The sequence below is a fragment of the Heterodontus francisci genome, chromosome 9 (assembly GCF_036365525.1).
Source record: "Heterodontus francisci isolate sHetFra1 chromosome 9, sHetFra1.hap1, whole genome shotgun sequence".
NCBI classification, from domain to species: Eukaryota; Metazoa; Chordata; class Chondrichthyes; order Heterodontiformes; family Heterodontidae; genus Heterodontus; species Heterodontus francisci.
The window spans coordinates 34,873,711-34,897,622 of NC_090379.1; the positions used below are offsets into that span (position 1 = coordinate 34,873,711).

Here is a 23,912-nt window from a genome sequence, read left to right on the forward strand (position 1 = left end):
TAATCTTCTCCAGATCCTAACCACTCGCTGCGTAGAAAAGATTTTCCTCATGTTGCGATTGTTTTTTTGCCATTCACCTTAAATCGGTGCCCTCTGGTTCTCAACCCTTCCTCCAAAGCGAGCATTTCTCCCTATCTACTTTGTCCAGAACCCTCATGATTTTGAATTCGTCTATCAAATCTCCTCTCAACCTTCTCTTTTCTAAGAAGGACATCTCCAGCTTCTCCAATCTATCCACGTAACTGAAATCCCTCATCCCTGGAACCTTTCTTGTAAATCTTTTCTTCAGCCTATCCAATGCCTTCACATCCTTCCTACGGTGTGGTGCCCAGAATTGGACACAATACTAGAGTTAAGGCCGAACCAGTGTTTTATACAGGTTCAACATAACTTCCTTGCTTTTATACTCTATGTCTCTATTTATAAAGCCCAGGATTCCATATGTCTTTTTAACCACTGCCCTGCCGCCTTCAATGATTTGTGCCCATATACCCCCAGGTCCCTCTGTTACTGCACCCACTGAAGAATTGTACCCTTTATTTTATATTGCCTCTCTTTGTTCTTTCTACCAAAATGTATCATTTCACACTTCTCTGCATTAAATTTCATCTGCCACCTGTCTGCCCATTCCACCACCCTATCTACATCCTCTTGAAGCCTATTACTATCCTCCTAACAGTACACAATACTACCAAGTTTTGTGTCATTTGCAAATTTTGACATTGTGCTGCGCACATCCAAGTCATTAAAATAGATTTAAGGCTCTCCTTAAAGTTTATCATTTAAACCACGTCACAACCTGCTTATCTCCTTCTTTAGCTGGGCTTCCATTTTTGTCTGTACTTCTGTAAAACGCCTTTCGATTACGATAAAGACGCAATATTAAACCGCCCAGGTCACTGGTGCAACTGGTGGTAATTTCACCTTGTTACACAGCCGTGTGCTCTCCTCACATACAAATACAACCACATCGCAAACATAACCTGTGCAGGAAGTAAACCTCAGACTGGGAGACACCGCGTATCTAATCTATTACAACAAATGGAAGCGAAAGAGGCTGGGAGGGAAGAAAGGGGGGGTGGAAGGGGCAACTCAACTTCACCATTGTCAAGTTTGCAGAAAAGTACGAGATGTTTCTTTGTGAAGAAGCAGACTTTCGTGAAATTAAATATATTCAGTATGCGAAGTTTCTGTTTAAGCTGCTCAGATATTGACAGTTAGACATCATCCCCAGGGCAATTGGGTCATCCTACAGGTTGCACTTTTGGCTCCGCTAGCAGTCACCATTCTCACAGGCGAGGGTGGGAGCCGCTGTTTTTGAACAGTCCCCGGGTTTTGTCTGCTTTACCCCCACCCCCACCCTCAGTAAGCAGTGAAAATTGCAAGAGGGTACGTGCGTCAGGAGCAGAGTGCGCAGTCGCGGCGTCCGGAAGCTCCTAGTGCCAGCGATGTACCAAGAGCGGCAGCAGCTCCAGTATCAGCCCCAGCTCCAGTTCCAGCTGCAGACCCAGCCCCAGCGCTACTATGAACCTGTTCCCACCAAAAACTGACCATCTGCTTGGACTCGCTGCGAGCAGTCGCTGCTTAACAACATCTTTCAAAAACTCTGCAGACCCAGGATGCCCGGTGGAAAGAGAGGGCTGGTGGCACCGCAGAATACTTTTTTGGAAAATATTGTCCGGCGATCCAGCGGTAAGATAACACTTGCAGCGATGCTCTAAAGCACTTTATAGGATTACATACAGATTGGCGGAACGGTAGTCTTTATTCTCTGTTCCGAAGAAGGGTCACTGACCCGAAACGTTAACTCTGCTTCTCTTTCCACAGATGCTGCTGAGTGAATCCAGCATTTCTTGTTTTTGTGTCTTTATTCTCTCGGCAGTCTTTTTGTGTCACCTTTATTTAACGCCCTTTCATTGTTCGAGTTGCACCCAGATTGATTTATTGATGATATGTTAAAGGTGTGGGGAGATAAAGCAGAACTATATACATTGGAGATCAGCTATGTTAAGGACAATTCATTTGGATTTAGTTTTGGACCTTTCTTAATTTTGTTACTCTCACATACTTCGGAAACCGTCGTTTCACAAATACAGAACAGCCAATAAAAGAAAGAGAAATACTGAAAGCTTGCCGCATGAATTAGAAGTAATTTGTTGAAACACTTATTAATAGACCTTGCTGTGATGTTAAACTTTTTTTAAATGAATAATTTGAGTGCAAACACATACAGCTCCTTCTGATCTGTACCGCCATTCTTCCTGTCGCATCTCTAACATGCTCGATACCGTTATTTTTAGTTTTAATTCTACCACTGAGCGAGACCAGCACAGAGTAACAATGGGTGTTAAAAACAGTGATTTAAAGCGTCCGGCAGTAAATGGGGAATGCACAAGGCACAAAGATTTTAAAGCCTAATGTTTGGGAGAAATAGTTCTTTTGGTGATGTGCAAATCGACGCCAACCGGTGACATAACCCCCAGGAACTTGGGGCGCTCAATCTGAAGTGATTTAAGGGTTACAGAAAGAAAGGATTTCAGGACAGTTTCACCTGCAGCGTTCTTGTAAATCCAGTTTCAAGCTGCTGAAACTGTCATTGGAATAGATATTTAGAATATGGAAGAGTTCCAAACATTGAATAAACGAACATAGTTTTGGTTTGCCAGAGAATGATGTGGAAGCTGGTGCAAACTCTGCCCAGACTAATGACATATACAAACTATATCATTCCCCATACTTAACACATAGTCCTTTACACATAACAATCAATCTCAAAACATTCCAATGCAAACATCATGTGCGCTGTGAGAAAAGCTGCAGAAAGAGAAACTACATCTCGTAGGTTACAGCATTTAAAGCACGCGTGTATATATACCTATATATATTTCTACAGACATAATCTGTAACGAACTTTAGTTGAAGAAATGTCCTTAAATTGTATAAACCGCACTATATATTGCACATTTAAAGCATATGGTATTTGAAGGGCTGGGGAAAATGGTTGAGACATTTGCTCCTGTTAGGTGAGATGTAGCTTATATCTGGTACGGTATGTTGCCTACCTTTGTCATCAAGGGGCCGTTGAGAAATGCTGTGATGTGTCCAAATCTTGAGTGACGGTGAGAGTTACACTTCCCCACTTTCTCTGTTCGCTCAGCGCTGGACTGTTGGTAACAAGAATGAATCATATCGCAGCCCCACCAACTCAGTGGTATCTTTTCTTGCCGTTACGGGTCGCTGTTACTCCTCACGCAGAGACATCTACCCCAGTACCACCTCAACCTTTTAACTGGACCCCTGCTCCTCTCTCACACACACACTGTGGGCAAACTCGGCTGCAACTAACTTTGGGGAGTAATTTACACGAAGACGTCAAGCAGTTTGACTGAGACTATACGTCAATAGCCGGCTGCAAATCAACTCTTAAAAGCAAAATTTTCCCAATGAACATTGCTGATGTACTTATTAAAGTGACAGAATTCGCCTATTATAAACCTGTTCTTTTAAATTTGTCCGCGCATCAATGGAGAAATAAGAAAATAGGAAATCCAAAGGGCATTTGAAGGAATGTTCAACAAACCGGCCCGACAGAATAAAACGCTGTGCGCAAGCCCTGCTTTAGAACTTAGAAACAGATTAACAGGGCATTTTACGTTTCAGTCTGTTCCTTGAAAATTAATGGCACAGAATTCGTTTCATAATCTAAACAAAGGACAACGTGAATTTCGATTTATTAAAAAAAAACACAGAAAGATTAACCAATTGATGGAGCGACATGAACAGAGTTTTCACCATGAAAGTTATGATATTTGAAAATTATTAATAATTATTGTATATGGGATACAATTTAGAAACCTTGGGATAACATTTTTAACCAGTGAGTTGACTGGTATATCTGGAGATTTACAGTCAGTACTGCATGTTCCCACAGCTCCTCATCACAGATCCTATTTGAATCACTGGTCAGTAATTACAAATAAAAATACAAAATTAGATGTTATTTTTTATTTCTAATGAGAACTGCATTGAAAGGCAGATTGCAAAATATCCATGCCCACACTAAGACTGCCGATTTCCACCTCCATAGCATTGCCTAAGTCTGTCTGTCCCTACTGCAGCTCATCTGCTGCTGAAACCCTCATCCTTTGTCACGCCTAGACTTGACTATTCCAATGCACTCCTGGCTGGCTTCCCATTTTTTACCCTCTGTAAACTTCTGGTCATCCAAAACTCTTCTGCCTTAATTTATACAAAGGCCGACATGAATTTTGATTTATTAGAAAAAAACAGTGTAACAGAAAACCTAACAAATTGATGGAGTAACACAAATAATCACATTGTATTCACCATGCATGTTCTGAAATTAGAAAATTATAGACTGTTATTGTATATGGGATACAAATTAGAACCCTTGGGTTAACTTTTATATAAGCATCAAGTTCTGTTCACCAATCACCCCTGTGCTTGCTGACCTACATTGGCAGCCATTTGAACAATGCCTTGGTTCTAAAATTTACAATAAAAACAGAAAGTGCTGGAAATACTCAGCAGGTCTGGCAGCATCTGTGGAGGGTCTGTGACCTTTCATCAGAATTTACATCCTTATATGCAGATCACTCCATGCCTTCTCCCCTCCTTATCCCTGCAATCTCCTCTGGCCTCACAACACTAAGATATCTGTGCTCTTCCAATTCTGGCTTTTTCAGCATGCCCAATTCTGATCACTCCACCATTGACAGCCATAGCTTCAGCTGCCAAGGCCCTAAGCTCTGGAATTCCCTCCCTAAGCCTTTTCAACCCTGAAACTCTCTCTCCTCCTTTAAAACATTCTTTAAATCCTATCTCTCTCACCAAGCTTTTGGACATTTGCGCTAATATCTCTTTATGTGGCTCAGTATCAAATTTTGTTTGATAATGCTCCTGTGAAGCACCTTGGGGTGTTTTACTACATTAAAGATGATTTTTAAGTGCAGGTTGTTGTTGTTTCTGATGATTTTAATGTAAAACTCTTCTCCATCTGCTTTCACATGTGATGTCACCTCCATGAAGTACGACATGTTTTAGAGTCATAGAGTCGTAGAGTTATACAGCACAGAAACAGGCCCTTCGGCCCATCGTGTCTGTGCCGGCCATCAAGCACCTAACTATTCTCATTCCATTTTCCAGCATTTGGCCTGTAGCCTTGTAATGCTATGGCGTTTCAAGTGCTCATCTAAATACTTCTTAAATGTTGTGAATGTTCCTGCCTCTACCACCCCTTCAGGCAGTGCGTTCCAGATTCCCAAACACCCTCTGGGTGAAATTGTTTTTCCTCAAATCCCCTCTAAACCTCTTGCCCCTTACCTTAAATTTATGCCCCCTGGTTATTGACCCTTATGCTAAGGGGAAAAGTTTCTTCTTATCTAACCTATCAATGGCCCTCATAATTTTGTATACCTCAATTATGTCCCCCCTCAGCCTTCCCTGCTCTAAGGAAAACAACCCTAGCCTTTTAAGTCTCTCTTCATAGCTGAAATGCTCCAGCCCAGGCAACATCCTGGTGAATCTCCTCTGCACCCTCTCCAGTGCAATCACATCCTTCCTATAGTGTGGTGCCCAGAACTCTACACAGTACTCCAGCGGTGGCCTAACTAGCATTTTATACTGCTCCATCATAACCTCCCTGCTCATATTCTATGCCTCGGCTAATAAAGGCAAGTATCCTATATGCCTTCCTAACCACCTTATCTACCTGTGCTGCTGCCTTCAGTGATCTATGGACAAGTACACCAAGGTCCCTCTGACCTTTTGTACTTCTAGGGTCCTACCATCCATTTTATATTTCCTTGCCCTGTTAGTCCTCCCAAAATGCATCACCTCACACTTCTCAGGTTTAAATTCCATTTGCCACTGCTCCGCCCATCTTACCGGCCCATCTATATCGCCCTGTATATCGTTTTGTGCAACTGATAACATTGGGGCAAATTGAAAATGAATACAACTTTAAGTAGATAAGCTTTAAGATGACAGGAGTGAATAGTTGCGATTCATGCTTCGGGTACTCTAGGAAAAGTTACAGTGCTTTTAAGATTAGTTTGGATAGTTGCATTTATTGTATAGTTGCAATTACAACACTCTGATGACTCATTTTGTAAGTCAGTGTAACTGAGACATAGAGACCAGATGGCTTGATCTGTGCTGCATTAGTTGATCTCAGCCTAAGAGACCTTCGGGTATCATAATTGCCCTCAACATCCCCTGGACTAGAGCGGTGAAGGTCAACTAGGGATTCGGTTCTGCATTGCTATCAGTTTTAGAAATTGTACATGTAGAGAGGATAGGATTGGAATCAATTGCCACTAGCGAGGCACCACCATCTAGCTTGTAAAGTGTTTTCAACGTAGATAATCATCCTGAGGCACCTCAAAGGTAGTAGACAAATAATCACTGAGCCAAAGAAAGAGGGTTTGGGTTGGGTGAGCAGATGCTTGGTCAAAGAAGAGGGTCTTAAAATATGTGGAGGGATTCGGGGAGAAATTCCAGAGTGTGGCTGAAGACAAGGCGGCCAATGGTGGGATGAAAGGAGGGGCGGATGCACAAGAGGCTGGAGTCAGAGGAATAGAAAAGTCAGAGAGGTTGTAGGGCTGGAGATAGGGAGGGGAAAAACCATGGAGGAATTTAAACACAAGGATAACAATTTTAAATTTGAGGTGTTGGGGAAACCAGGATTCAATGTAGGTCAGCAAGGGCAGGGGGATGGGTTAGTGTGATTTAATGTGGGATAAAATATGAACAGCTGAATTTCGAATGAGCTGAAGTGTAAGGAGGGTAGATGTTGGGAAACTAGGAGGCCAGCCAGGATAGCTTTGGAGTAATTGGGGATGAAATTGGTCTACAACAATAGTTCAATAGCTCAGAGCCCTTATTTGTCAATGGAAAAGAGAATGATTGAGGTGTGAAATGGACTGTCGAATCATTATGGAACCACTCTGCACTGCTGGCAGAGACCAAGTTCACCACCAATGAGTCTGAAGATGACAAAGACAAGAAGGAGGGTTTCAGCAGCAGATGGTCTGTGGCTGGGTGGATGTTGCGAATGTGATCTTTGTGATGAAAACGATAGAAGGTCAGAAACAGCACCAGATCAAAGAGAACATTAGGTTGTGAAAACTGTCGCCTGAAACTGGCTGAAACGAAAAGGAAAAGTAGAGTAAGTGGTAAGGAAATTGAGTTTATAGTGGGACCAAAAATAATGGCTTCAATCTCCCCAGTGTTTAGCTGGAGGATCTTCTGGCTCATCCAAGAATGGATGTCAGAGAAATAATCTGACAGTGCACAGGCAGCAGAACATGTTGAGAGAGGTGGTGCATATGTAGAATATGTGGAAGCTGACTGTGGTTGATGTCACCAAGAGTTGGCACGTAGACAAGCAAGAGGAGGGGAATCCTTGGAGGATTGCAAGTGGTGATAGCACAAGGATGGGAAGTGAAACCATTGCTAGAGATGCTCTGGCTATGATAGGATAGTGGAGTGGTACCAAGCAAGGACAGTCCATTGGAACTGCAGGAGAGATATTGGAGGAAGATGGTGTGGTCAGCTGTCAAAAGACACAGTGAAGTTTAGGAGGTTAGAAAGAATAATGCTCCAGGGCCACAGTCACGGAGAATGTCACTGACATGGGAAATCCAGCAACTTGAAGTATCATAAATCAACATTTCCAGGAGGGGAGGGGAGAAGACTGGCAAAAAATTATTGTTAAAAATATATCTGAAAGTAATATCCCATTATTTTCTAATTCCTATCTCTAAAGAAAAAAATCAAAGTATTGGGGATCAAATTCAACTTTCTATGGGGGTGCAAACGGAAGGCATCAGACCAGCTTCCCATTATACACCTCGACATTATAGATCCAACCCGAATTATTTTTCAATTGACTCATCACGAGTGGCTAATCAGCTCCTACCCATTTTGCATCTCCACCAAAATTGAATTTAGCCCCTCTCCTTGTTTATGAATGGAGGTATTTATACCCTTTTGTAAATTTATTACTTCAATGAGGGAAGTATTCCTATGTTGAAATTGATTATGTGAAACCGTGTGTATGGTAAGGTTCCTTTATACTATACATGCCAGAGATTTCCATTCTAGTTGATCTGAAATGCATGTCGTGCTGTGTTACCACTGGCAGTGATGCAGCACTTAATGTTAATTACTGCAGGCCCACATTATCCAAATACAGTTTAACCTAACTGTAATAAATCAGTGAACATTGACTAAAACACTAATTAAACAAATTAATAAGGGTCACATCAGACAAAAAGAATCCAAAACAGCATTTTTTGCATTTAATAACCTTGAATTCCCTATACTGTATGAGTCTCAGTTGAAGTAGGTTTAAATACTGCTACTAGTCACTCAATACCTTACCACATTTGTAAAAGCAAGACTCGTGTGAACAGGATGTTTGTTTTGGAGCTTTAGAGCAGCTGAAACATAAAGGAGCAAAAAGATGGCAATCTCCTTTTCAAATGATTTATAAGGCATAAACCAACTATGTGGTCTTAAAAAGCAACATGTCTTCATTAGTTTTGTCCCAGCAGAGATGCACCAACAGCTGACTGCTGTCTTACGCTGATTGCCAACATGGAATTATCCTCCCAGGTAGCAACTGAATTTGCTGTAGGTTTGAAGGTAATTGGAACTATTGATTTTTATGCAACTGGCACCTTCCAGGCACCTGGGAGAATTGCTCAGTTCATAATGTTCAACTGTATCAGGGAAGCTATAGAGATATTGATCATGCAGTTATCCATTTCCTCAAGGCAGGAGAACAACAATGCTTCTACCCCATTCTTGGGTTTCTAAGAATCTTGGAGCTATGGCTTGCAGTTAACGTTCAGTTGCACTAGTCTTTTTGGTCTAATTCCCCCAATATCGGCGTAAACAGCGCAAAAGATTGTGGAATTTTAAGGGAAGATTTCATTCCGTTTAAGTTGAGTTTCCATGGTCATTTGCGTTAGATATAAAAGCTAGAAACCCTGCCCACAAAACTGGCCATGCCTCAGGGTGAGCTAAGCACCATTGGGAATTTCCGCTAATTGCTATCGAGGAGGCTCCAAAAATTAAGCTGGAATTTTTGGGCAAAAGTACACTAATAGGTCTATTTTGAATGGTAATTTAAAAAAAAAATTCAATAAAATCACGACTGTACCCCAATCTAACGAGAAAATGGTTTTGTTTATTTTTGAATAAATGACTTCAGTAATTTAAGATTGACTTGCTCACAAATGGTGGATTGACACTTTTTAAAATGATAAATTAATTTTCAGTTGTATTAATCCAACTTTACTAAGTTACCACTCTTAAATATATGAAGGAATATTTTTAAAGCATCATTTAAAAAAATATTCTGTTGTACAATGCTGCCCGATTATGCTGGTTCATGGCAAACTTTGTATTCTTCGATTGTCAGGAAAACCCTACATGCCAAATGGGAAATATTAATTTCATCGGTTAGAAACTTACTTTTAATGGGAAACAATCCTACAAGTAACTTTTAAAAAACTAGCAGCCAAGATGGCCACTGCCATTTACATCTGAAGTACCAGGATATTGGACTGGAGACAAAAAGTCGAACAAGAAGCCCAGCCAGGACAATGGCGCGCTCCAAGTGATTGAATTATCTAGAATGGCTTCATTAGCATGGCAGTCAAGGTCATCCCCACACATTGACTTTGAAAGAGACAACCCCCTCCAAGTGTGAATGGACATCGTGGGGCATGTAGAACCTTGAATTTCATTAGAAGATTCCAGAAAAATCTCATTAGAAACAAAGAGGATTGAGAAGAACCATGTGATGACCTGTTCATCTCTTAAGAAACAAGTTTTATTACACAGACAAGCAGACAGCAGTTGAGAAGGCTGCTGCTCCCCTGTCTCTCTCTCCTCTCTCTCTCCCCAGAAAACATCAGGTGAAAACATCTGTGACTGGAGGATCTTCCAAGCCTACAGACCGCTACAGCCAGCAACCAGGGGAAGAGAGACAACTACAGATTCTGCCTCCAGGAAAACCCTGAGCAAAGCAAGCCAGCCAAAATACACTTTGACTAGCAAGGAGTTCAAGAATACAGCTTCAGCTGAGGACTACTGGATTTACAGACTGTATTTAAGTTCCATTTATTCTGGACTTTAATCCCTCCTGTAATCTGTTTGTGTGTGTGAGATTCTCGTGTGAATGTGTGTGTAGCATATTTTTTAGTATATTAAAATCGGGTTAGAGTTTTAAGTATAATAAACTTACCTCTTTCTTGTTTAAACTCAAGAAAACCTGTCTGATTGGTTCTTTCACAATCTCAGTAAAGGAAAAAGGTAAAACACTCACAGAGATGGTAAGCACAACCACTGTTTAAAAGGAATAAACCCTGTTGCAGTCAAACTACAGGAATGGGCAAGAGGGGAGCCTGAGACCCCCCCTCCTCACCTGGCCGTAACACCGATATTCAAATGAGTTTAAGCGGGATCTTGGAGGTGAGGGGAAACACATTTCAAAACAGGCGCAATTTGTGCTGGAATCACCAATTGTGCTCAAAGTGGAAACTCTACTCCACGGCATGTATACATCCTCTCACAATCAACTAAAATATATATTTCTCAAATATGTAGGTATGTGCAATGTCCAAAATATTATCTTTCCGGCACCAAATATCCCTAAATAAGCAGATAACCTTTTCATCTTGAGTCAAATGATCACCTGAATATGCTCAACCTTTATCTTCATCTTTATGCCTCACGTGTATGGAAAAGATGACTTCATTGCTGGTTCTTGGTTAGACATAACTATAATCCTCAAATCCCTGCAAAACAATAATACAATGGGTTATACCAAGTCACTGACCTACTATAGAGACAGCATTGGCACATACAGGCAATTGCCTGAGTTTTTAAGTAAATTAAGCTGTGCTTTGCAAAAAGCATTACCAAACATACACAGAGCTGTTTTGGTGTGTTGGATGTTGGTCAGGGCCAGCAATTGCCTGCAATTGTCACTTACCTCCACCTCCCCAAAACTCACAAACCCCTCTCAGACCTTAAATGTAAAGGTAACTGCAGTTATAAATCCTATGATGTTTCAAATCTCACAATAGTGAAATATTTAAAATGATCACCTCTTTCTTCACCTTTACGCCAGTCAGTTTCAGCAGAATTCTGTACAGCTTTTGATTTTTTCTGTAGAGTGCTTCTCACAGTGCTTATACATGCATACCTACCCTGAATCTGCTCATATTCCTTCTAACTCTCTCAATCTGTAGCACCAAAATTTTCAATACTACGTCTGAATTTAATAAGATCTGTTTCTAGTTTTTTTTTCTATTTCATTTTTGGACTTCTGGAGTCTTCAGGTTATTCAGGGTATGCTACAGGCTAGGTCACCCTCAGTTAATTTTTCTGCTGTAGATTTTTTTTTACAGTAATTCATAATTTGTTTTTATATTCATTCATCGGATATGGGTGTCACTGGCAAGACTAATATTTGTTGCCCATTCCTAAATGCCCTTGAGAAGGTGGTGGTGAGCTGCCTTCTTGAACCACTGCAGTCCATGAGCTGCAGGAACACCCACAGTGCTGTTAGGAAGGGAGTTCCAGGATTTTGACCCAGCGACAGTGAAGGAACGGTGATATATTTCCAAGTCAGGATGGTGTGTGGCTTGGAGAGGAGCTTTCAGATGGTGGTGTTCCCATGCATCTGCTGTCCTTGTCCTTCTATGTGGTCGAGGCCATGGGTTTTTTAAAATTAGAATATTACAGCGCAGTACAGGCCCTTCGGCCCTCGATGTTGCGCCGACCTGTGAAACCATCTGACCTACACTATTCTATTTTCATCCATATGTCTATCCAATGACCACTTAAATGCCCTTAAAGTTGGCGAGTCTACTACTGTTGCAGGCAGGGCGTTCCACGCCCCTACTACTGGAAGGTGCTTTCAAAGGAGGCTTGGCAAGTTGCTGCAGTGCATTTTGTAGATGGTACAGACTGCTGCCGCTGTGTGCCGGTGGTGAAGGGAGTGAATATTTAGGATGGTGGATGGGTGCCAATCAAGCAAGCTGCTTTGTCCTGAATGGTGTTGAGCTCCTTGAGTGTTGTTGGAGCTGTACTCATCTAGGCAATTGGAGACTATTTCATCACATTCCTGACTTGTGGCTTGTAGATGGTGTACAGGCTTTGGGGAGTCAGGAGATGAGTTACTTGCTGCAGAATTCCCAGCCTCTGACCTGGTCATGTAGCCACAGCATTTATATGGCTAGTCCAGTTAACTTTCTGGTCAATTGTAACCCCCAGGATGTTGATGGTGGGGGAATTCAGCGATGGTAATGCCATTGATCATTAAGGGGAGATGGTTAGACTCTCTCTCTTGGTGGAGCGGGTCATTGCCTGGTACTTGTGTGGCACAATGTTACTTGCCACTTATCAGCCCAAGCATGAATGTTGTCCGGGTCTTGCTGCATGTGGGTATGACTGCTTCAGTATCTGAGGAGTCGCAAATGGTACTAAACATTGTGCAATCATCAGTGAACATTGTTACGACCGAGACGGGAGGAGTGCATTGTCTTTTCTAGTTCCACTTCTCCATGGGTCACAACATATATTTAAATATTTACCCGGTTACCAGTACACTCTATTTTTTATCCCTAAATAAAATACACCAACCAGGTTTCTTTAATAAACAACAAAATTATCAGTATCATGAAACAGACTTATCCAGGTAACAAAGCAAAGCATTAACGCACAGATTGAAATATGAAAGTTCCCTTTTTAAAATCCCCCAATTACACACACACACACACTGGAAAAAGAATACAGAAATTCTCTCTCTAGAGGTCTGTTACAAAAAAAGATTTTAAAAAAGTACTTTGGCCAAATACTTGCTAATTCTTGATGAAAAAAAGTTGTAGTAGGATGTCAGATGCCCCTATTTTTGGTTTGGCATCTGGGTATACAGAAACATGTCACTGGGATCTGTTCAGAAGCAGTCCATTCTGGAAATGTCGAGAATTATTCTAGTCGGCTTTCCAGGAGAAATGTGGCATCAGGGTTTTCCATCAGCACACACTTGAATCGCAGGATTTTCCCCCAGCTTCTCAGGAGCTTTACAGCACCAGGATTTTAGCTCTCTCACACTGGATCTCTGCAGGATATCTTCAAAGAGGTAGAGAAGGAGGTGAGCTGGGCGGTTTATTTTAATACTTGGCAGGAAAACACCACTGTCTTCAAACAGTTCATACCCAAACTGCACTGAAAACAATATCCAAACCCCAAACAGAGAGCCGACCTCCTGACCTCCATAACCCTTGATATGTGGCTTCTATGTAACCATTTTTCACCAGGTCACTAAGGCTTCTGTTGTTTACTGAGCCCAAAGCACACAATTTCCAGCACAGGTGGCTTTCAAACATCTCAAGTGTCTTTTCAGTGAACTTGGTAAAAAAAAACACCTCCATGGAATCTTTTCAGTTTTAACACAAATCCTCAAAAAAACAAAATATTAAAAAAAATGGAAGCACTTTCATATCAACCTCTGACCTTGTGATGGAGGTAAGGTCATTGATGAAGCAGCTGAAGATGGCTGGGCCTAGGACACGACCCTGAGGAACTCCTGCAGCATTGTCCTAGGGCTGATATGATTGGCCTCCAACAACCATAACCATCTTCCTTTTATGGTAGGTATGTCTCCAACCAGTGGGGAGTTTTCCACTGATTCCCATTGAATTTTATTTTGTTAGGGCCATACGTGGTCAAATGCTGCCTTAATGTCAAGGGCAGTCACTCTCACCTCATCTCTGGAATGCAGCTCTATTGTCCATGTTTGGACGAGGCTGTAATGAGGTCTGAAGCTGAGTGAACCTGGTGGAACCCAAACTGAGCATTGGTGAGGCAGTTATTGCTGAGTGAGTGTCTCTTGATAGCTTCCATCACTTTGCTGATGATTGAGAGTAGACCGATGGGGCTTTTTGTGGACAGGACATAACTGGGCTATTTTCCACATTGGCGGGTAGATGCCAGTTTTGTCCCTAGCATGAAATGCACTTCCACATTTTCACTGCTTGCCAGTAGGATGTTTGCATTAGTTTTCCAATGAAAAGCATTTCTGCTAGTTATTTGAAATCAGCAGTAATAGATTATTTTATATAGAATTACATAGCATTTACAGCACAGTTTCTCTTGGAATTCATATAGACCCAGAGTTAGACCACACTTAGAGAACTGTGCTCAGTTCTGGTCTCCATGTTGCAAAAAGGATATAAAGGCACTGGTGCAGATGCAATAAAGATTTACAAATAAGATACCAGAACTGAGAGGTTATAACTATTAGAAAAGACTGAACAGATTGGGGCTCTTTTCTCCAAAAAAAACCAGAAGGCTGAGGGGTGACCTGTCAGAGGTTTTTAAAATTATGAAGGAGTTTGATAGAATAGAGTAGAGAAGATGTTTCCACTTGTGGGGAGTCCAAAACTAGGGCCATAAATTTAAGAGAGTCACTGATAAATCCAATAACGTCAGGAGAAACGTACTTACTTAGGAGGTGGTTAGATTAGGGAACCTGCTACCACATGCATGAAGTAGCTGAGACGTATAGCATTGATACATTTGATGGGGAGCTAGGTAAGTACATGAGGTTGAAAGGAATACAAGGAAATATTGATAGGTTGAGATGAAGGAAGGTGGGAGGAGCCTTGTGCGGAACATAAATGACAGCATCGACCTGCTGGGTCCAATGGCCTGTAAATTCCACATAAAGTAATCTATTACTGCTGTTTTCAAATACTTTGCAAAATTGCTTTTCATTGGAAAACTAATGCAAGCATCCCTCTGGCAAGCAGTGAAAATATGGGAGTGCATTTTATCCTACGTAGGGTGAGAGGCACATATTAACAATGTTTTCGAAGCAAAAGTGCTGATGTGAACCCGCACTCCCTTTACTCTCTATTTATTGTAAAGCATAGTGGCAATGCTACTAAACTAGTAATATAGAAGCCTACGTGAATGCTCCAATGATATAAGTTCAAATCCCACCACATCAGATGGCGGAGTTCAAATTTAATTAATTAGTAAATCTGGAATAAAACGCTAGTTTGGAGGGTGACCATGAAAGTACCCTACCCTGCTTTTGAATTCTATTGCTGTCGAAATAAACCCCAAGTATTTATGTGGCTTTATCAATGCACATTGCTACTATTAAATATTTGTGAATCAATACACTTATATCCCTTTCCTTCTCTACCCCACTGATTTTCCAAGGAGTAGAAAGCTTCCTTATTCCATCTACCAAAATGCAGCACAACATACTTATTTTTAATTTGTCATTCAGTATTAATATACCACCCAATTTAGTGTCACCTGCAAATGTTTATACTGTACTTCCGATTCCTGAGATTAAATCGTTTATGTAAATGGTGAATAACAGTGGGCCCAGCACCGATCACTGTGGAACACCCTTCCCACCTTCTGCCAGTTTGAATAACTACCTTGAACCTTATTCTTTGTTTTCTGTTTTGTAGCCAGTTTGCGATCCCTTCTGCTACTTGTCCCCTGACTCCACATGCTCTGACCTTAGTCATGAGGCTACTATACAGTGTCTTATCCAAGGGCTTTTGAAAATACATTATATCCAATGCCTTATCTATCTTTTCTGTTACTTCTTCAAAGAATTCAATAAGGTTGGTCAAACATGGCCTTCCCTTTTGAAAATCATGCTGACTACTCTATCATATTTTCAGTTTCTAGATTTTTAAAATTACATTTTGATTAAAGATTCCATTATCTGTCCTACCATCAATGTTAAACTAACTGGTCTATAGTTCCTTAGACTTGTTCTATCTCCCTTTTTAAATGGAAGAAGGTTAAAACTAATTTGGCAGAAGAGCAGCATCACGATGACGCGTAGAGAGGAGATACAAGGTGTGCGAGGACTGGGGGAGACAAAGAGCATTAGAATAAAGAGTGCTTCAGAAATAGGAGGAATCACAGAAGGGAGAAATGCCTAGCAGACTAAGATGGGTTTGGTGTGTATGTGCGTAAATGCACAGAGGTTGGTAAATGATAGATGAGCTGCAGGTATAATTAGCCACAGCAGTTATGACATGTTGGCAATATTGCCTAAATCAAGGGGAGGACTGAGCTCTTAATATTTCTGGTTACAGGGCATTCAGGAAAAACAAGGAAGGAAATAAAAGGAGATGGTGATGGCAGCATTGATCATAGATACTATTACAGAACAAAAATGAATGATATTTTTCTTGAAATTGAGGATTCAAAGGCAGATTCTATTTTGTTAGAATTAAGGAATGATAGAGGAGCTCGGTATATATTAAAAGCCATGAAACAGTGAGCAGGAGATAGAGGGCAAATTTACAGGAAAATTGCAGAAAGATGCAAGAATTTTTGAGTAATGAAAATGGGAAATTTCAATTATCTGAATATAGACAGGAAAATAACAATGTAAAGGGCAAAGAGGAAGTTGAATTCCTAAAATGTATACAAGGGAACTTTCTTGATCAGTATCTTTCCAGTTCAATGAGGAAGGAAGCAGTGCTGGATCTAGTTCTGGGCAATGAAGTGGGGCAAGTGGAGCATGTTTCAGTCGGAGAGTCATTTGGGTAACAGTGATCATAATATAATTAGGCTTAGAATAGTTATGGAAAAGAACAAGCAAAAGTCAGATACGAAAATACTCAACTGGAGGAGGGCTAATTTCAGTGAGTTGAAAAGTGATCGGGCCGAGGTAGATTGGAATCAAAGATTGGCAGGTAGAATAGTAAGTGAGCAATGGAGGACATTCAAAGAGAAGATGGTTTGGGTACAGACCAGGACAGATTCCACCAGGGGGAAAGGAAGGGCATGTGACCAAAACCACACCTACCAAAAATGGGACATATTAATTTCATCATATGGAACATTTTGAACTGTTACTGTATTTGAAATAATTTGTTTAAAGAGACCACAGCAGTGGCTGAAAACATGGCTGCACATTTGCATTCTAAAAGACAGTTTAATAAAAGAGACACTGGAACTGCTCCCTGATTCAATTAACCATATGGATCTTGATCAAGAGACATTGAATGTGTAAAAGGACAGCATTCCACCCCCAGTGAGAGTGTCTGCCAAGCTTGGGGGAAATCCACAAACCTCACTGGGCAGGTTGTTCCAAATAAGGAGCTAGTCACATGACTAACCTGCTGGCCAGCTTGGAGTTTTTTGAATTGTGCCACACAGTTGGAGAAAAGATTGCAATTGAACTTGAAGAAGAGACCACCCATCTCTCCCTCACTCTCTCTCACGCAAAGTTCCAGGGACCCACAGAAGTAACTCCAGCCTCAAGAGAGAAGACCCCTGCAGCCTTCTGGTACTAGCTAAATAAGTGAAAGCGTGCATTGGGCCCCAATGAGAACTGCAAGATTTAATTGCAATCAAAGACTCTACAGTGAATACCAAAACTAGTACTGAACTCCATATTACTTCAAACCTCCTCTTTAATTCATTTCTTTTCCTCTTTCTTTATTTGCATGTGTGTTTATCGCGTATGCATGCTAGCGTGGCCATGTTGTGTATTTTTAGTAGTTTTAACTGAATTAGCGTTTTAAGGTTAATAAACTTACATCTTTCTTATTTAAATCTAAGAAAACATGTCTGGTTGATTTCTTTGCCATTACGATTAGCGAGCGGTGAGCAAGGATTCACTGAGGAGAAGCTAAAAAGACAGTGTTTTAAAAATTAAACACTGTTACGGCCAAACCAGGAATAGGCTGAGAGGGGAGCCCTAGACCCTGTCCTCACCTGGTCATAACAGGCATTTAAGGTTAGCGTTCCCTGGATGAGTAAAGATATAGGGATTAAAATGAAGGCTGCATTTGCTGACAACGCTACCGCTAGGTGGCGCTGCTGTGGCACATGCACAAATGCAGCATGTGCCACTAAAACGTCACAGTCTGCAACTTTGGGCAGCAGCCAGGACTAAAGATGGCGCTGCTCAAATAATTACACGGAGGCAACCTAACAAACACATGGCAGCACACAATGGCCGGAGTGAGAGAGCGAGTGGGCCGGGGCCGGGGCCGGGTGGGGGGGAGCGGAGTGGCCGGAGAGAGCAGCAAGGGGGTGGGGGAGCGGAGCAGCCGGAGAGATCGACGAGGGGGTGAGCGGAGCAGCAGGAGAGAGTGGGGGGGAAGGAGGGGGAGTGCGTTTTTCTGCGCATGCACCAAAAACTTGCAACAGCAAATGACGTACCGGGCGGTCCCAGCACCCGCGACACCAAGGTCTTCAGCCGCTCGCTCCCCACGGCTCTCTACAGCCTCTCGCTTCCAGCCCCCTCCATCCAGCCGTTCCCTCCAGCTGCAGATCCCCCATCCAGCCACTGTACTTCAGGCATTGCAGCAGTCTGGTCCTTGCCTTTTGCATTCCCCCCTTCAGGCACTTCTGAATTTAACTCCCTCGCACTACACCCCCACCCCCTCTCTACCTCCCCCCCTCCCTCCCCCTCCCCCTCTCCCCCAACCCCCTCTACCCCACTCGACCCCCAACCCCCCTACCCCCTCTCCCCCTCCCCCCTCTCCCCCCACCCCCTCTCTCCCCCCAACACCCTCCTCCCCTCCCCCGCACCCACATCACCTCCTCCCTCCACACCCCCTCTCCCCTCTCACCCCTCCCCCCATACCCCCACACCCCTCTCCCCCCTCCCCCTCTACCCCCCCACTCCCTCCCCTCTACCCCCACACCCCCCCTTTACCCCCTCACCCCCCTCTACCTCAGAGCAACGTAGAACAGGGACTGGAGCACATGTAGTGCCCCAGACAATGGAAATGTTTTCAGAGCCAATTACAACAGGGACTGGAGCACATTTACAGCCCCAGACAATGGAAAGGGTTTTAGTGCAGTGCCGTGGGCTGGGGCACATGCAGTGCCCCAGACAATGGAAATGTTTTCAGAGCAACTTACCTTGGAGCAATCTCCTCTGTCTAATAAAAATGAAACAGACTGAAATCTCCAAAATGACTAAATAATTGCGATAAAATGCGAGAAAATGCCCGACGAAACCTCTCCTCCTTCCACTTTCAGAAACTCGCGCCGAAGCTTGACGCATGTGTGAATATCCGAAGGTTGACGCATGCGTGAATACACGTTGGCATTGCATAAAGCGCATGCGCCGAGGCCGACCAGGAGCATTGCCCGAAGATGCACACGTCACGCGATGACGTCATCGGCGCATGCGCTAACCAGTCCTGGCAAGCCGGAACGCAGCGCATGCACAGAGAGCAGGAGACCGTCTGTGCATGTGCGCATCGCGGCGCAGCCTGATGACGTCAGTGGCGGCCAGCTTTGTCGGGAATCACTTTGTAAAATGAAACAGAAAAAGGAGCCTTATGATAAATTTCAGGCTTATAATTTATTAGAGAACAAAGCTAAATATAAAAGTACGGGGAAGAACTGAAAAAGGAAATATGAGGGGTAAAGAAAGTGACTGGGAATCGATTAGTGGGCAACATAAAAAGGAACCCAAAAGTCTTTTGTAAACAGATAAATAGTAAAAGGGTAATAAAAGAAAGGGTGGATTAGGAACCAAAAAGATCGCATGGAGATAGAGGGTATGGATGAGGTACCAAATGGAATACTTTTCAGCTATCCTCATTAAAGAAGAGGGTGCTGCCAATGTCAGAATAAAGAAGGATGCAGTTGAGAAATTGGATAGGATAATAATAGATAAATTGAAGGTACTAAAAAGGCTGGCAGTTCTCAAAACAGAAAGGTCAGCCACCCCCTCTGGATGGGACACATCCTAGCTAGGTTACTGAGGTAACTAAGGGTGAAACTTACAGATGCTCTTGCCACAATCTTCCAATCCTGTTTAGGTATGGAAGTGGTGTCAGAGGACTGGAAAGTTGCAAATGCCACACCCTGTTCAAAAAATAGGAGAGGGATAAACCTGAAATGGTAATCAGCCTAACATCAATAGTGAGGAAATGTTTAGAGATGTTAATCTGGGGCAAAATTAATTGGTACTTGGAAAAAATATGGGTTAGTAAATGAAAGCCAGCAAGGATTTGTTAAAAACAAATTGTGTTTGGCAAACTTGATTGAGTTCTTTGAAGTAATGGAGTGGGTTGATAAGGATAGTCCGGGTGATGTTGAGTATGTGGAGTTTCAACAGGCGTTTAATAAAGTGCCACATAATAGACTTGTTAAAAAAATTGAAACCCATGGGACTAAACGGGCAGGTACTGCATGTATACGAATTGGCTAAGGGACAGAAAGCATAGCGTTGTGGTGAATGGTTGCTTTTCAGACTGGAGGGAAGTGAGCAGTGGTGTCCCCTAGGGGTCAGTGTTGGGACTGCTGCTTTTTTGATGTATGGACGTAGGTATACAATGTAGAATTTTGAAGTTTGTAGATGACACAAAACTCAGAAATATAGTAATCAGTGAGTAGGATAGTAACAGACTCCAGGAACACATGGACTGGTGAAATGGGCAGACAAATAGCAGATGAAAATTAATGCAGAGAAGCGTGAAGTGATTCATTTTGGCAAGAAGAATGAGGAGAGGCAATATAAACTAAATGGTATAATTTTAAAGGGGTTGCAGGAACAAAGAGACCTGAGAATGTACGTACTCAAGTCATAGAGTCTAAGAGACATTTACAGCATAGAAGGAGGCCATTTGGCTCATCAAGTTCTATGCCAGCTCTCCCTAGAGCAATTCAATCAGTCCTGTTCCTCCGCTCTATCCTCGTAACCCTGCAAGTTTACTTCCTTCAGGTGCCCATCCAATTTCCTTTTAAAATCATTCATTGCCCTGATTCCACCACCCTCATGGGCAGCGACTTCCAGGTCATTACCACTTGCTGTGTAAAACATTTCTTACTCACATACCTCCTGCATTTCTTGCCCAAAATCTTAAATCTGTGTTCCCTAGTCCTTCAACCATCAGCTAATGGGAACAGTTCTTCCTTGTCTACCTTATCTAACCTGTCATAATCTTGTATATCTCTCTAAAATCTCCCCTCAATCTCCTTTGTTCCAAGGAGAACAACCTCAGCATCTTCTGTCTAATCTTGTAGCTAAAATCCCTCATCCCTGGAACCATCCTGGTAAATCTCCTCGGCACCCTGAAGGACTCTCACATCATTCCTAAAGTGTGGTGACCAGAACTGGACACAATACTTCAGTTGTGGCCTAGTCTTTGAAGGTGGCAGGACAAGTTGAGCAGGCTGTTGAAAAGGCATATGATTCTTGGTTTTATAAATAGAGGCAGAGTGCAAAAGGAACAAAGTTATACTCAACCTTTATAAATCACTGATTAGACCCAGCTGGAGTATTGTGCTCAATTCTGGGCACCACACTTCAGGAAGGACGTCAAAGCCTTAGAGAGGATGCAGAGGAGATTTACTAGATGGTACCAGCCAATGAAAGACTTCAGTTGCATGTAGAGACTGGAGAAACTAGGATTGTTCTTAGCGCAGAAAAGGTTAAATGGAGATTTGATAATAAGCATTCAAAATCATGAAGGGTTTTTATACGATAAATAAGGAGTAACTGTTTCCAGTGGCAGTAATTAGACTACACAGATTTAAGGTAATTGGCACAAGAACCAGAGGCAACATGAGGTAAAAAAGTTACACAGTGAGTTATTAAGTTCTGGAATGCACTGCCTGTAGGGCAGTGGAAGCAGATTCAATGATAACTTTCAAAACGGACTTAGATAAATACTTGAAGTGGAAAAAATGTACCAGGCTTTGGGAAAGAGCAGGGAGTGGGACGAATTGGATAGCCCTTTCATGGAGCCGGCACAGGGATGGTGGACCAACTGGCCTCCTTCTGAGCTGTATGGGTCTATTTTTTTAAATTTAAAATAACATTAGCTCTTTGCACTTCTCTGGTAATATTCCCTTTTCTATTGAATTTATATATATATCTAATAGCCACTTTGCTCTATGTTCCCTAGTTTCTTTTAGTATGTATGAATACAAACCATCCAGACACAGGGTTTTATTCTTTCTTAGGTTTGATGAGTTTATCAATGAAGTCACCCTTGCTCCCTTAAATGCCTCGCTATCTTTTTCGATCTTGTCTAATCTCATATCCATCTTGTTAGTTTCCCTGGCGAAAACTGAGACATTCAATTTTTTTTTGTTTATTCATTCACAGGATGTGGGTGTCACTGGCTAGGCCAGCATTTATTGCCCATCCCTAATTGACCTTGAGAAGGTGGTGGTGAGCTGCCTTCTTGAACTGCTGCAGTCCATGTGGGGTAGGTACACCCACAGTGCTGTTAGGAAGGGAGTTCCAGGGTTTTGACCCAGTGACAGTGAAGGAACAGCGATATAGTTCCAAGTCAGGATGGTGTGTGACTTGGAGGGGAACCTGCAGGTGGTGGTGTTCCCATGCATCTGCTGCTCTTGCCCTTCTAGGTGGTAGAGGTCAAGGGTTTGGAAGGTGCTGTCTAAGGAGCCTTGGTGCATTGTTATAATGTATCTTGTAGATAGTACACACTGCCGCCACTGTGTGATGGTGGTGGAGGGCTGCCAGTCAAGCGGGCCGCTTTGTTCTAGATAGTGTCAAGCTTCTTGAGTGTTGTTGGAGCTGCATCCATCCAGGCAAGTGGAGAGTATTCCATCACACTCCTGACTTGTGCCTTATAGATGGTGGACAGGCTTTGGGGAGTCAGGACGTGAGTTACTCGCTGCAGGATTCCTAGCCTCTGACCTGGTCTTGTAGCCACAGTATTAATATGGTTACTCCAGTTAAGTTTCTATTCAACCAGGATGTTGATAGTGGGGGATTCAGCGATTGTAATGCCATTGAATGTCAAGCGAGATGGTTATTGCCTGGCACTTGTGTGGCACAAATATTACTTGCCACTTATCAGCCCAAGTCTGGATATTGTCTAGATCTTGCTGCATTTCTACACGGACTGCTTCAGTATCTGAGGAGTCGCGAATGGTGCTGAACATTGTGGAATCATCAGCGAACATCCCCACTTCTGACCTTATGATTGAAGAAAGGTCATTGATGAAGCAGCTGTAGATTGTTGGGCCGAGGACACTATCCTGAAGAACTCCTGCAGTGATGTCCTGGAGCTGAGATGATTGACCTCCAACAACCACAACCATCTTCCTTTGTGCTAGATATGACTCCAGCCAGCGGAGAGTTTTCCCCCTGATTCCCATTGACTCCAGTTTTGCTAGGGCTCCTTAATGCCATTGTTGGTCAAATGCTGCCTTGATGTCAAGGGCAGTCACTCTCACCTCATCTCTGGAGTTCAGTTCTTTTGTCCATGTTTGAACCAAGGCTATAATGAGGTCAGGAGCTGAGTGGCCCTGGCGGAACCCAAACTGAGCATCACTGAGCAGGTTATTGCTGAGCAGGTGCTGCTTGATAACACTTTCGATGACACCTTCCATCACTTTACTGATGATTGAAAGTAGACTGATGGTAATTGGCCGGGTTGGACTTGTCCTGCTTTATGTGTACAGGACATACCTGGGCAATTTTCCACATTTCCGGGTAGATGCCAGTGTTGTAGCTGTATTGGAAGAGCTTGGCTAGGGGCGCGGCAAGTTCTGAAGCACAGATCTTAAGTACTATTGCCGGAATATTGTCAGGGCCCATAGCCTTTACAGTATCCAGTGCCTTCATTTGTTTCTTGCTATCATGTGGAGTGAATCGGATTGGCTGAAGACTGGCATCTGTGATGCTGGGGACTTCAGGAGGAAGCCGAGATGGATCATCAACTCGGCACTTCTGGCTGAAGATTGATGCAAATGCTTCAGCCTTATCTTTTGCACATGTGCTGGGTTCCCCCATCATTGAGGATGGTGATATTTGTGGAGCCACCTCCTCCAGTTAGTTGTTTACTTGCCCACCACCATTCACGACTGGATGTGGC

The 23,912-nt window shown here is 42.7% G+C and overlaps 1 protein-coding gene across 1 annotated transcript in view; it reads left to right on the top strand.

Moving 5' to 3' along the window:
• The first annotated feature begins 1,488 nt into the window (after positions 1-1,488).
• kcnh5b (potassium voltage-gated channel, subfamily H (eag-related), member 5b) overlaps positions 1,489-23,912 on the top strand; it is a 349,527-nt gene continuing 327,103 nt past the window's right edge. The window contains exon 1 of the mRNA XM_068038274.1: positions 1,489-1,692. Within this exon, the coding sequence (XP_067894375.1) occupies positions 1,620-1,692 (73 nt within the window). The 5' untranslated portion in view covers positions 1,489-1,619. The remainder of the gene's footprint in view (positions 1,693-23,912) is intronic.